The sequence below is a fragment of the Oncorhynchus gorbuscha genome, linkage group LG21, assembly GCF_021184085.1.
Source record: "Oncorhynchus gorbuscha isolate QuinsamMale2020 ecotype Even-year linkage group LG21, OgorEven_v1.0, whole genome shotgun sequence".
In the NCBI taxonomy this organism is placed as follows: Eukaryota; Metazoa; Chordata; class Actinopteri; order Salmoniformes; family Salmonidae; genus Oncorhynchus; species Oncorhynchus gorbuscha.
In genome coordinates, this window is record NC_060193.1 from 55,736,716 (window position 1) to 55,748,837 (window position 12,122).

Genomic DNA, 12,122 nt, shown 5'->3' on the forward strand with positions numbered 1-12,122 from the left:
TAGTTCTGACTGTGGTGTAATGTCCAGTATTATAGTTCTGACTGTGGTGTAATGTCCAGTATTATAGTTCTGACTGTGGTGTAATGTCCAGTATTATAGTTCTGACTGTGGTGTAATGTCCAGTATTATAGTTCTGACTGTGGTGTAATGTCCAGTATTATAGTTCTGACTGTGGTGTAATGTCCAGTATTATAGTTCTGACTGTGGTGTAATGTCCAGTATTATAGTTCTGACTGTGGTGTAATGTCCAGTATTATAGTTCTGACTGTGGTGTAATGTCCAGTATTATAGTTCTGACTGTGGTGTAATGTCCAGTGTTATAGTTCTGACTGTGGTGTAATGTCCAGTATTATAGTTCTGACTGTGGTGTAATGTCCAGTATTATAGTTCTGACTGTGGTATAGTGTCCAGTGTTATAGTTCTGACTGTGGTGTAATGTCCAGTATTATAGTTCTGACTGTGGTGTAATGTCCAGTATTATAGTTCTGACTGTGGTGTAATGTCCAGTATTATAGTTCTGACTGTGGTGTAATGTCCAGTATTATAGTTCTGACTGTGGGGTAATGTCCAGTGTTATAGCTCTGACTGTGGGGTAATGTCCTGTATTATAGTTCTGACTGTGGTGTAATGTCCAGTATTATAGTTCTGACTGTGGGGTAATGTCCAGTGTTATAGCTCTGACTGTGGGGTAATGTCCAGTATTATAGTTCTGACTGTGGTGTAGTGTCCAGTATTATAGTTCTGACTGTGGGGTAATGTCCAGTGTTATAGTTCTGACTGTGGTGTAGTGTCCAGTATTATAGTTCTGACTGTGGTGTAATGTCCAGTATTATAGTTCTGACTGTGGTGTAATGTCCAGTATTATAGTTCTGACTGTGGTGTAATGTCCAGTATTATAGCTCTGACTGTGGTGTAATGTCCAGTATTATAGTTCTGACTGTGGTGTAATGTCCAGTATTATAGTTCTGACTGTGGTGTAATGTCCAGTATTATAGTTCTGACTGTGGTGTAATGTCCAGTATTATAGTTCTGACTGTGGTGTAATGTCCAGTATTATAGTTCTGACTGTGGTGTAATGTCCAGTATTATAGTTCTGACTGTGGTATAATGTCCAGTATTATAGTTCTGACTGTGGTGTAATGTCCAGTATTATAGTTCTGACTGTGGTGTAATGTCCAGTATTATAGTTCTGACTGTGGTGTAATGTCCAGTATTATAGTTCTGACTGTGGTGTAGTGTCCAGTATTATAGTTCTGACTGTGGTGTAATGTCCAGTATTATAGTTCTGACTGTGGTGTAATGTCCAGTATTATAGTTCTGACTGTGGTGTAATGTCCAGTATTATAGTTCTGACTGTGGTGTAATGTCCAGTATTATAGTTCTGACTGTGGTGTAATGTCCAGTATTATAGTTCTGACTGTGGTGTAGTGTCCAGTATTATAGTTCTGACTGTGGTGTAATGTCCAGTATTATAGTTCTGACTGTGGTGTAATGTCCAGTATTATAGTTCTGACTGTGGTGTAATGTCCAGTATTATAGTTCTGACTGTGGTGTAATGTCCAGTATTATAGTTCTGACTGTGGTGTAATGTCCAGTATTATAGTTCTGACTGTGGTGTAATGTCCAGTATTATAGTTCTGACTGTGGTGTAATGTCCAGTATTATAGTTCTGACTGTGGTGTAATGTCCAGTATTATAGTTCTGACTGTGGTGTAATGTCCAGTATTATAGTTCTGACTGTGGTGTAATGTCCAGTATTATAGTTCTGACTGTGGTGTAATGTCCAGTATTATAGTTCTGACTGTGGTGTAATGTCCAGTATTATAGTTCTGACTGTGGTGTAATGTCCAGTATTATAGTTCTGACTGTGGTGTAATGTCCAGTATTATAGTTCTGACTGTGGTGTAATGTCCAGTATTATAGTTCTGACTGTGGTGTAATGTCCAGTGTTATAGTTCTGACTGTGGTGTAATGTTTAGTATTATAGTTCTGACTGTGGTGTAATGTCCAGTGTTATAGTTCTGACTGTGGTGTAATGTTTAGTATTATAGTTCTGACTGTGGTGTAATGTCCAGTATTATAGTTCTGACTGTGGTGTAGTGTCCAGTATTATAGTTCTGACTGTGGTGTAATGTCCAGTATTATAGTTCTGACTGTGGTGTAATGTCCAGTATTATAGTTCTGACTGTGGTGTAATGTCCAGTATTATAGTTCTGACTGTGGTGTAATGTCCAGTATTATAGTTCTGACTGTGGTGTAATGTCCAGTATTATAGTTCTGACTGTGGTGTAATGTCCAGTATTATAGTTCTGACTGTGGTGTAATGTCCAGTATTATAGTTCTGACTGTGGTGTAATGTCCAGTATTATAGTTCTGACTGTGGTATAATGTTTAGTGTCTTTACATTTCAGTGAAGATTCATAATACCACCAAATAACAGACGACCATCTTAAATATAATTTCTGCATTCAATGAAACAGATATCTGCACACACACACACACACACACACACACACACACACACACACACACACACACACACACACACACACACACACACACACACACACACACACACACACACACACACAACACACACACACACACACACACACACACACACACACACACACACACACACACACACACAGACACACACACACACACACACACACACACACACACACACACACACACACACACACACACACACACGCGGTGTATTACAAAATCCCTTTCTATATATGGGACATCAATATACTTTTGTTCCTCTTGGTTTGAACAGATCCCACAATGCACCACAGGACCACAAGAAATCTAAATGTGTGTAGAAAAACCTTGGTTTTGGTACAGTCCCCCCTCCATCTCCCTTTCTCGTTCTCTCTCCTTACACCCACAACACAGACTGTGTTCTTAGGAGACGGATGGAGGGATGCATGACCGGATGAAGGAGTGAATGGATGAATGGATGAGAGGAGGAGTGGAGGATGAGAGGAGGCGGAAGTGAGGAGGAGGAGATGTAGTGAGGCTCGAGAGGACAGATCCACACGAGCATCACTTCAAAAGGAACAAGTGGAGAAATGGTAGAGGTAAAAAAAACACATGAAGAAAGAAAATGAAACATAAAAGCATCAGAGAGGATCTGAGGGAGGGAGAGAGCACACAGTGACAGATGAGATGTTAAGACCCCTGACAGACTCTTGTGATAGAATTATAACACTCTTATAACACCTTCATGAGGCTCTCACGCATCGTGTGAGACTTCTATGGGTATGTTCTATATTATTTATGCCAAGGGACAGAGCAGAGCAGGTTCTCTCTCCTATCTAATACTGTCCACCAATCCTGGTGTGGTGTAAGGCAGAATTTCTCTTCCTCTGTCCCACCCAGTCTCAGTGTAAGGCAATAACCAGCAAGGCAAGCCATTGAAAAAGTATTTTCTGAGCCTTTTTTCTGAGCCTTTGGTTCCAGACTACTGTGTATTTCAAAGGAAACACTGTGTAGATGTTAAGGCGGAAAAGGATTCCCATGGTTTCCCACTGTGGGTCTTTAGCACTACGTGAGGCAGGATGCCTCAGCTTCCATGTCAGGAAATGGGACGGTTACAAGGGGGAATGGAGGTATAATCACATCACTCCACAGTAGACACAAGGACAGTCTATGACACGGGATACTACACACACAGAACTGTCTCTAGTCCAGTAGAGATAAACCACTATCACGGCCTAGCCACTTACAACTGAACTGGAAAAGACTAGTGTCTTATGGCGTGTTCCTGGATAAGACATATGCACAGAGGCAACACCAGTTTGTTCTATAGAAAGCAGGACAGAAAGAGAGAGGAAGAGAGGAAAAGACAAAAGAAAAACAGGAAAGTGTGGTCAGTTAAAGCACATGCAATACCTCTGAACATATTCCATTCATACTGGACATCCCTGCTTTATGACACTTCAAATGACATCATCACTGACAGACAGTTGACAGTCGGCAGGGAGATACGGGGGAGTGACATCCTTCATGACAAACACTTTAAATGACATCATCACTGACAGACAGTTGACAGTCGGCAGGGAGATACGGGGGAGTGACATCCTTCATGACAAACACTTTAAATGACATCATCACTGACAGACAGTTGACAGACAGATACGGGGGAGTGACACACACACACACACGCACACTGCAGGGTGGGTCTGAGGGTTCGGACCCACAGTAGACATTAATGGGTGGAGCCAAGGCCCTTTCCACCAATCCACAGGCACTGCTTGCCTGGAGCAAAGTCTGTTCAGTTCCCTCAGCTCCTTGTGCTAACACAACACAGCCGTAGGACTGGGAATCATGTGGATCGTCCTTCTGTGTGTATTTGGTGTTTGTTTGCTTTTTCACAATGACATTGGTAACTGTACGCGTCTAGATTAGGTATCTACTGTCTAGAGGACAGATTGTTCCAGTGGTCAATTGCTCAACACTGAAATCTTGGTCTAGACTTCCAGTCTAAATCAGACTAAACTCCACTCTAGACTAGACCGAGGTCTCAGGCCCTGCCCCATTGTGGGCATAGCCAGCCCCAGAGTGACGGGAGTTGCCGGCGAATCGGAGGAGTGGGGTGAAAGTGCAGTAGTCGGGCCCGCTCCTCCAGTGGGTGAACATAAGTTTTTTGGTGAAGGGTTCAGACCTTCTGGGAATGGGGTTCTGGTGGTCGGCCCTCCTGCGCGTGGGCGCGTGGAGAGATGCCAGCGGGGTGAACTCCGATAGCTGGCCGTTATACAGCTTGTCTGCATTCTGTAAGGGAGGGATGGAGAGATGGGAGGAGAGAGAGGAAAGAGGGAGAGAACAGAGGAGTTATTATCTGGATCAAGGGAAGTGGTAGCCAATTCAGGTCCTCAAAGGTGTGGTGTGTGAAGGGTTTTGTTCCAGCCCAGCATTCACCTGATTCAACCATTTCAACTTATTGTGGTCTTTAATTTAAATAACATTTTATTTAATCCAGTGAGTCTAAACTGGGTAGGAACAAAAGCCTGCATACGACACTCTGCTGTCTGCCAGAACCAGGATTGACCACATGGTGGACCCAGAAGACGACAAACCCCACCACTACCCCTACCCCAAAACCACATCAACACAAACACACCAGACCCTGTTAGCAAAAGATGTCAGGGAGCAAAACATAAGCAAACTGAAGAAGTGAACGGTCGGTCAAAGCATGCAGCATGTCCTCAGAGAACATCAAGGTGAATACGGCTGTTCAGTCTCAGACAAACACTCTGCCGAGCTTATAACTGGACTCACTGAACATCACTCAAACCTATTGTGGATTTGTGAAAGCTAGATTCTAAACCTCGCTTTCACCTATCCAGCCATACACAATTCAGTGCTTACTACCTCTAGGTGGAGGAACAAATTCAGGATGTATTCGAAATGTATAGGAACAGGGCCCAAGCCAGACCATATGGTGTTAGGCAGGGGAGGGAGATCCTAGCAGTATGAGCCTTCTGCTTAACTCAGTTGGGACTTTGGGATAGATTGAGAATTGGTCTGATCAGGACAGGAGTCTAGCCTCACAGGCTAAACAGATGGACTACATGGTATAATTAAGGAGAGGTCTGGCCCAGAGACTTAGTATGCTACAGGGGAGCCACGCATCTCCTGACATCCTACTCATTTAGCTGATGCCGATTGTGTTACCTTGAGCTCGTTACTAAACACAGACTGCAGTACCTTCTGTAAACACTGGAGGGGGTAAGTGCTCTACTTTAAAATAGTACTTGTTCCGCTGTCACAAAACAATTGCTATGGCAATGATGATAAATGTATTCAGCGTTCAAAAAGAGAATGACACCTATTTGATATGTTTAACTAGTTGTGATAGCTTTACCATTTCATTCATTCATTAGGGTAATGAACAACTCTTAGACTGACTCTTAGACTGATGGCATAATGCTTAAAACTTAATCTGGGACTAGACAGCTTGTCAGTGTTCCACACATAGAGTGGGGTGAATGGCTGTGTGAAGAGTGGGGTGAAGGGCTGTGTGAAGAGTGGGGTGAAGGGCTGTGTGAAGAGTGGGGTGAAGGGCTGTGTGAAGAGTGGGGTGAAGGGCTGTGTGAAGAGTGGGGTGAAGGGCTGTGTGAAGAATGGGGTGAAGGGCTGTGTGAAGAGTGGGGTGAAGGGCTGGGTGAAGAGTGGGGTGAAGGGCTGTGTGAAGAGTGGGGTGAAGGGCTGTGTGAAGAGTGGGGTGAAGGGCTGGGTGAAGAGTGGGGTGAAGGGCTGGGTGAAGAGTGGGGTGAAGGGCTGTGTGAAGAGTGGGGTGAAGGGCTGTGTGAAGAGTGGGGTGAAGGGCTGTGTGAAGAGTGGGGTGAAGGGCTGTGTGAAGAGTGGGGTGAAGGGCTGTGTGAAGAGTGGGGTGAATGGCTGTGTGAAGAGTGGGGTGAAGGGCTGTGTGAAGAGTGGGGTGAATGGCTGTGTGAAGAGTGGGGTGAAGGGCTGTGTGAAGAGTGGGGTGAAGGGCTGTGTGAAGAGTGGGGTGAATGGCTGTGTGAAGAGTGGGGTGAAGGGCTGTGTGAAGAGTGGGTTGAAGGGCTGGGTGAAGAGTGGGGTGAAGGGCTGGGTGAAGGGATGGGTGAAGAGTGGGGTGAAGAGCTGTGTGAAGAGTGGGGTGAAGGGCTGTGTGAAGAGTGGGGTGAAGGGATGGGTGAAGAGTGGGGTGAATGGCTGGGTGAAGAGTGGGGTGAAGGGCTGTGTGAAGAGTGGGGTGAATGGCTGGGTGAAGAGTGGGGTGAATGGCTGGGTGAAGAGTGGGGTGAAGGGCTGTGTGAAGAGTGGGGTGAATGGCTGGGTGAAGAGTGGGGTGAAGGGCTGTGTGAAGAGTGGGGTGAATGGCTGGGTGAAGAGTGGGGTGAAGGGCTGTGTGAAGAGTGGGGTGAAGGGCTGTGTGAAGAGTGGGGTGAATGGCTGGGTGAAGAGTGGGGTGAAGGGCTGTGTGAAGAGTGGGGTGAATGGCTGGGTGAAGAGTGGGGTGAAGGGCTGTGTGAAGAGTGGGGTGAAGGGCTGTGTGAAGAGTGGGGTGAATGGCTGGGTGAAGAGTGGGGTGAAAGGCTGTGTGAAGAGTGGGGTGAAGGGCTGGGTGAAGAGTGGGGTGAAGGACTGGGTGAAGGGATGGGTGAAGAGTGGGGTGAAGGGCTGTGTGAAGAGTGGGGTGAAGGGCTGTGTGAAGAGTGGGGTGAAGGGCTGGGTGAAGAGTGGGGTGAAGGGCTGGGTGAAGGGATGGGTGAAGAGTGGGGTGAAGGGCTGTGTGAAGAGTGGGGTGAAGGGCTGTGTGAAGAGTGGGGTGAAGGGCTGTGTGAAGAGTGGGGTGAAGGGCTGTGTGAAGAGTGGGGTGAAGGGCTGTGTGAAGAGTGGGGTGAAGGGCTGTGTGAAGGGTGGGGTGAATGGCTGTGTGAAGAGTGGGGTGAAGGGCTGGGTGAAGGGCTGGGTGAAGAGTGGGGTGAAGGGCTGGGTGAAGGGATGGGTGAAGAGTGGGGTGAAGGGATGGGTGAAGAGTGGGGTGAAGAGCTGGGTGAAGGGATGGGTGAAGAGTGGGGTGAAGGGATGGGTGAAGAGTGGGGTGAAGGGCTGGGTGAAGAGTGGGGTGAAGGGATGGGTGAAGAGTGGGGTGAAGGGCTGGGTGAAGAGTGGGGTGAAGGGCTGGGTGAAGGGATGGGTGAAGAGTGGGGTGAAGAGATGGGTGAAGAGTGGGGTGAAGGGCTGGGTGAAGAGTGGGGTGAAGGGCTGGGTGAAGGGCTGGGTGAAGGGATGGGTGAAGAGTGGGGTGAAGAGTGGGGTGAAGGGCTGTGTGAAGAGTGGGGTGAAGGGCTGGGTGAAGGGATGGGTGAAGAGTGGGGTGAAGTGTGGGGTGAAGAGTGGGGTGAAGGGCTGTGTGAAGAGTGGGGTGAAGGGCTGGGTGAAGGGATGGGTGAAGAGTGGGGTGAAGAGTGGGGTGAAGGGCTGAGTGAAGGGATGGGTGAAGAGTGGGGTGAAGAGTGGGGTGAAGGGTGAGGTGAAGTGTGGAGTGAAGAGTGGGGAAGAGTGGGGTGAAGAATGGGGTGAAGAGTGGGGTGAAGAATGGGGTGAAGAATGGGGTGAAGAGTGTGGTGAAGAGTGGGGTGAAGAGTGGAGTGAAGTGCGGAGTGAAGAGCGGGGAAGAGTGGGGTGAAGAGTGGGGGGAAGAATGGGGTGAAGAGTGTGGTGAAGAGTGGGGTGAAGAGTGGTGTGAAGAGTGGGGTGAAGAGTGAGGTGAAGTGTGGAGTGAAGTGCGGAGTGAAGAGTGGGGTGAAGAGTGGGGTGAAGAATGGGGTGAAGAATGGGGTGAAGAATGTGGTGAAGCGTGTGGTGAAGTGTGGGGTGAAGTGTGGGGTGAAGAGTGTGGTGAAGAGTGGGGTGAAGAGGGTGGGGAAGAGTGGGGTGAAGGGCTGGGGGGTTGGTTGGTCTCTGACAGTTGGATTTGCTTTGTTTTGTCTTCACCAGAACACTGTGACTTTATGGTATAGACACACAGACACATATTCATTTTTACAGGTTTTCCTCTCGTCAGCGTTTCCTTAGATGAACTGGTGCACTATCACAGTGTGTGTATGTGTCTATACCATAAAGTCAGTGTTCTGGTGAAGACAAAACAAAGCAAAACCACCTGTCAGAGACCAACCAACCCCGCAGCCCTTCACCCCACTGTTTTTTAATTTGACCTTTATTTAACCAGGCAAGTCAGTTAAGAACAAATCCTTATTTTCAATGACAGCCTAGGAACAGTGGGTTAACTGCCTGTTTAGGGGCAGAATGACAGATTTGTACCTTGTCAGCTCGGGGATATGAACTTGCAACCTTTCAGTTACTAGTCCAGCGCTCATACCACTAGGCCACCCTGCCGGCCCATATTTCTCTTCACCCAGCCATTCACCCCACTCTTCACACAGCCCTTCACCCCACTCTTCACACAGCCCTTCACCCCACTCTTCACACAGCCCTTCACCCCACTCTTCACAAAGCCCTTCACCCCACTCTTCACCCAGCCATTCACCCCACTCTTCACCCAGCCATTCACCCCACTCTTCACACAGCCCTTCACCCCACTCTTCACCCAGCCATTCACCCCACTCTTCACACAGCCCTTCACCCCACTCTTCACCCAGCCATTTACCCCACTCTTCACACAGCCCTTCACCCCACTCTTCACCCATCTCTTCACCCCACTCTTCACCCCACTTTTCACCCCACTCTTCACCGCACTCAGAGTCGGTTCCTCCTGTCTTTACCGTGGTGAGGCTAGGCCTCTGAGGTGGACAGGGCAACCCCCCCATCTAGCAGGGAGTCCCGGCTGTAGGTCATAACTCCATCAAAGTTTCTATCAGCTCTCATTCGCTGTGGACAGCAAGATACACACGCTCAACACACATAGATCTAAACACACACACACTCAACATAGACATATCTGCACAAACACACACTTGCCATTTTGAAGGGGCTTCAAATATCTGTTTCATGTCAGATACGTTGTTTCTGTATTTATGAATGAGCATTCTAACCAATGCTCTTTCAAGGTACACTTAATGCACGGCATGGACATGCAAGTCAACAGGCACCTGTAAGCATTCACCACTACATGTCCATGCAGAGACACAGAGGGAAGAGAGGGCATGCGGATAGGTTGAGAGAGGGTCACCTGACCTCCTAGTCAGGTGGTTGGGTTAGAAACTGAGTCTGCTTGAAGTCTGGGAGAGCATAAAGATGGTGGACTGCTCAGAGGTAAGACATGGCCGCTTTGTCTGCCGTTCCCAAGGAGACAGGTCAGAGGGGTCAGAGGGTAGAGGTTAAAGTCACACAGACCAGTAGAGAGGGCAGGCAGGGACAGAGGAGAGGAGAGAAGGGTTAAAAGGAACACTTTGTATCTTAAAAAACACTTGATGTTCACCATCAATCACTATTTCAGGAAGAGGAATTAGAAGGGTGTTAGAAGCTCTTCCGGGTCATGGGGAGGTGAACCGAGGTCAGTAGGGAGAGGTCAGGGGAATCACTGCACACAGTAGAGACAAATGGCTCATTCAGTAGTGAGAGAAATGACAGACATACAACTCTCAGCCTTTCAGAATGGGTAACAGGTTATACAGCGTTTCCCTCCAGATTGGTTGTTTGAGGAGAAGAAGTGAACACTACACATTGATTCAACAGCTCACTTACTTGAAGAAGACCTGGAATATATCCACACGCAGCATACAGCTAAAGTCACGGTGATACATATATATATATATGATATACCGTATATACAGAATGCACATTTAATCCTCTGATTTTAAACATACAACCAAGAGTGTGTATTAGAATTCGACTGATTAATCAGAATGGCCGATTAATTAGGGACGATTTCAAGTTTTCATAACAATCGGAAAACGGTATTTTTGGGCGCCGATTTGCCGATTAAAAAAATATATATATTTCTTTTTTTTACAAACCTTTATTTAATCTTTATTTAACGAGGCAAGTCAGTTAAGAACACATTCTTATTTACAATGACGGGCTAGGAACGGTGGGTTAACTGCCTCGTTCAGGCGCAGAATGACAGATTTTCACCTTGTCAGCTCTGGGGATCCAATCTTGCAACCTCACAGTTAAATAGTCCAACGCAATAATGACCGTTGCACTCCACAAGGAGACTGACTGCCTGTTATGCGAATGCAGTAAGCCAAGGTAAATTGCTAGTTTACATTAAACTTATCTTATAAAAAACAATCAATCATTCATAATCACTAGTTAACTACACATGGTTACACATATTACTAGTTTATCTAGTGTGTCCTGCTTTGGGTATAATCTGACTGAGCATACAAGTATACAAGCATACAAGTATTTAAGCATCTGACTGACCGGTGCAAGTAAACATTCATTCAAACAGCACTTTTGTGCGTCAAGCATTGCGCTGTTTATGACGTCAAGCCTATCAACTCCCGAGATGAGGCTGGTGTAACCGAAGTGAAATGGCTGGCTAGTTAGCGCGCACTAATAGCGTTTCAAACGTCACTCGCTCTGAGCCTTGGGGTGGTTGTTTCCCTTGCTCTGCATGGGTAACGCTGCTTCGATGGTGGCTGTTGTGTTCCTGGTTCGAGCCCAGGGAGGAGCGAGGAGAGGGATGGAAGCTATACTGTTACACTGGCAATACTAAAGTGCCTATAAGAACATCCAATAGTCAAAGGTTAATGAAATACAAATGGTATAGAGGGAAATAGTCATATAATTCCTATAATAACTACAACCTAAAACTTCTTACCTGGGAATATTGAAGACTCATGTTAAAAGGAACCACCAGCTTTCATATGTTCTCATGTTCTGAGCAAGGAACTGAAACATTAGCTTTCTTACATGGCACATATTGTACTTTTACTTTCTTCTCCAACACTTTGTTTTTGCATTATTTAAAACAAATTGAACATGTTTCATTATTTATTTGAGGCTAAATTCATTTTATTGATGTATTTTATTAAGTTAAAATAAGTGTTCATTCAATATTGTTGTAATTGTCATTATTACAAATACATTTGTTTCAAAAATTAAATCGGCCGATTAATCGGTACTGGCCCTTTTGGTCCTCCAATAATCGGTATCGGCGTTGAAAAATCATAATCGGTCGACCTCTAGGGTGTATGCAAATGTAAGCATGTACTTCTGTGCATAATGTGTGTGTGTGTGTGTGTGTGTGTGTGTGTGTGTGTGTGTGTGTGTGTGTGTGTGTGTGTGTGTGTGTGTGTGTGTGTGTGTGTGTGTGTGCGTGCGTGCGTGCGTGCGTGCGTGCGTGCGTGTGTGTGCTCGCCCACCTGGATGCGTTCTGTGGTGGTGGGCCACAGGGCCCTGCAGACAACCTTCTTAACCACGTCAGGCAGCAAACTGATGACGATGAGCAGGATGATGCTGAGCCAGGCCGGACCACTGGACAACATCTGAATAAACACATAGTACATCCTCTGGTAGTTCAGGAAGGGCCTGGGGAGAGGAGAGAGGATCTAGTTATTATACATCTAGAACCTCTCAATGAACACATAGTACAACCTCTGGTAGTTCAGGATGGGTCTGGAGAGAGGAGAGAGGATCTAGTTATTATA

The 12,122-nt window shown here is 46.5% G+C and overlaps 1 protein-coding gene across 4 annotated transcripts in view; it reads right to left on the reverse strand.

Annotated features, from left to right (window-relative positions):
- Positions 1–2,696: 2,696 nt before the first annotated feature.
- LOC124007627 (phospholipid-transporting ATPase IH-like) overlaps positions 2,697–12,122 on the reverse strand; it is a 118,840-nt gene continuing 109,414 nt past the window's right edge. For 3 of the 4 annotated variants that reach the window (XM_046318265.1, XM_046318264.1, XM_046318263.1), the window contains 2 exons: positions 11,838–12,003; positions 2,697–4,782 (listed from right to left, as the gene is read on the reverse strand). In XM_046318265.1, coding sequence (XP_046174221.1) covers positions 4,522–4,782; positions 11,838–12,003 — 427 coding nt within the window. In that variant the 3' untranslated portion in view covers positions 2,697–4,521. The remainder of the gene's footprint in view (positions 4,783–11,837; positions 12,004–12,122) is intronic. The other variant, XM_046318266.1, reaches the window with a different exon arrangement.